This window comes from Rhagoletis zephyria, unplaced genomic scaffold (assembly GCF_001687245.7).
Source record: "Rhagoletis zephyria isolate East Lansing unplaced genomic scaffold, Rhagoletis_zephyria_1.1 Rzeph_scaffold_48133, whole genome shotgun sequence".
Taxonomy (NCBI): domain Eukaryota; kingdom Metazoa; phylum Arthropoda; class Insecta; order Diptera; family Tephritidae; genus Rhagoletis; species Rhagoletis zephyria.
In genome coordinates this window covers 1-2,198 of record NW_016205188.1, presented here as the reverse complement: position 1 = coordinate 2,198, position 2,198 = coordinate 1, and the positions used below count along the sequence as shown (strand labels likewise).

At 39.4% G+C, this 2,198-nt stretch overlaps 1 protein-coding gene across 1 annotated transcript; it reads right to left on the bottom strand.

Moving 5' to 3' along the window:
- Positions 1-4: 4 nt before the first annotated feature.
- LOC108355652 (long-chain fatty acid transport protein 4-like) lies at positions 5-1,698 on the bottom strand (the record flags this gene model as incomplete). Its single annotated transcript, XM_017606801.1, has 2 exons — positions 5-734; positions 1,497-1,698. Coding segments are annotated over 2 exons (932 nt in total), but the record flags the coding sequence as incomplete, so codon positions are not given.
- Positions 1,699-2,198: the final 500 nt, after the last annotated feature.

Below are 2,198 nucleotides of genomic sequence, written 5' to 3'. Positions count from 1 at the left end.
GGCAGTACTTTTGCTATATCCTGTGTGAAACGTGCAAGGTCTACTTCCCGCTCTGGATCGTATATGGCTGCCATTCCGGCACGTCCTTCCGTGTTTGGTATCGCAACACCATAAACAATTGTATCTTTATAGCTGGCAACATTACTCACTTGTGCCTCCACCTCACTAGTGGATACGTTCTCTCCCTTCCAACGAAATGTGTCGCCCGTGCGATCCATAAAGAAAAGGTAACCTCGTTCATCGGACGTCAACAAATCGCCCGAGAGGAATGCCATATCCCCCTTTTTGAATACGTCATGCGCAATTTTCTTTGTTGAAGCCCTCTCATCGGCATATCCGAGAAATTCCCGAGAAGGATTGCCTTTGATGATTTTGCCAATAAATACTCCACATTCGCCGGCTTCACAACGTTGACACAGTCCATCTTCGCCACGTATGGGCTCACCAGTATCCGGGTCAGCTTTTATTATAGAGATGGGATAAATTTGTGGTATAATACGGGAAATAAAACCAATGGCACCGACAGTATTGTCATTGTTCATAATATTGGCATTACCCTCTGTGGCACCGTAGAACTCGCCGACCTTGGGAATATTAAATCGTTCGACAAAACGAGGCCAAATTTGCGGCCGCAAGCCGTTGCCAAAGACCATACGAATTTTATGCTTGCGATCGTGCTCACATGGAGGTGTAGCCAGTATGTAACGTGCCATTTCCCCAATGTATTGCGCAATCTAGATATGTGTTGAAAAATAAATTAAGTGGAAATTAAAAAGGTTACATAAATATACATAATTAAAAATAAACTGAAAATACATCTTGCTCCTTAAGGGACCCCGAATTGAAAGATTCGCTGTCCTCTTAATACCTCAATGGGAGACTAAAGTAGTAACGACGGGAGCTTCAATATTCAAAAAATTAATTCCCAACAAGGAGTATCCTTAGTTACTTGAAGCTTCAAAAACGTCTCACATTCCTTTTATCTCATACCATAACATCGACCAACAAGCGGCCTATGACCGTTAGAAATTCAAGGCATTAATCGAAAAATAAAAAGAATCCGGGATTCTTGTCTAGGAGGTCCTGAGATCAAAGGATCACTGGTAGTTTTTCTACGACAATATTTTCCCCGGGACTTTTATAACATCGAAAAAAAATAACTGTTACTTTCGGTCCCTGTGTTAATAAAGTTATTTGATTTTCAGAGCTAGTGCCTGCAAAGGCGGAGATGGAAGTCTGGTAAGAATTTCGCAAAACTTACGTTGCTCCCTACAAGAACAAATTTGAAAGAACCGCTACGAGCTTTTAGAGGCCAAACGAGCTTTTAGACAATGCGAATTTGTGTCGTGGAAATTTTTCTATCTGACATCGGAAAGTGTAATAGGAGCAGCGAATCTAAATTACAGCGACACTACCATATTTATGACATAAAAATGAGAGACAAAAAACCTACTTTAAATTTATTATAGTTATTAAAAACGCAAAATTTTTCTTACCGTGCAATTAAATCGAACGCAGTCAGCAAAGTAACCAGATGCTGAGAACTTCTTTCGGATGGCGACGGTTGAGCCAAACAGCAACGCTTGTCCCATACTCATAACACCGCCAGCTGTGTGGTATAGTGGCAGAGGAGTATAATATATATCTTTATTCTTAAAATATAGTGCATAGTGAATACCAGCGGCAATAAATATGTATCTGGAAATAAGAAAAGCGTTTATGTATACATATGCTTGCTAGCTAGGCTAGGCTAGGTCGCGAGAAAGGTTTGTAATTAACCCTGGTTTCAAAGCTTATTTCGAATGAAAAGGAATATTTGAGTACTATTTGTATGATCATTATTGAATTACTAAATTTTTCAGTTTCTAACCGACTTAACTTTTGACTTATGCATTTTACCAAGATCCCTCTATGAGTCTCAATTTCTAAAAAAAGAAACGGATTTTATTTATTGTAGATATGTATATCTTATTGCGAGGAACGGCAGAGATTTTCATAATTGCAAAATATTTCCGAATTTAGCTACCACTCAAGTGTGGGTAATTACAAACTTTTTTCTTCTGAACAGCCATAACGGTAACCATAAGCCATAGCCATAACCGTAACGGTAACCACATTAACTATCATCGATTATAGGTACCATAACCACAAACAGCTGATTTTTCGTAGTCAACAATGTCGGTGTTGCCAGACGCGGA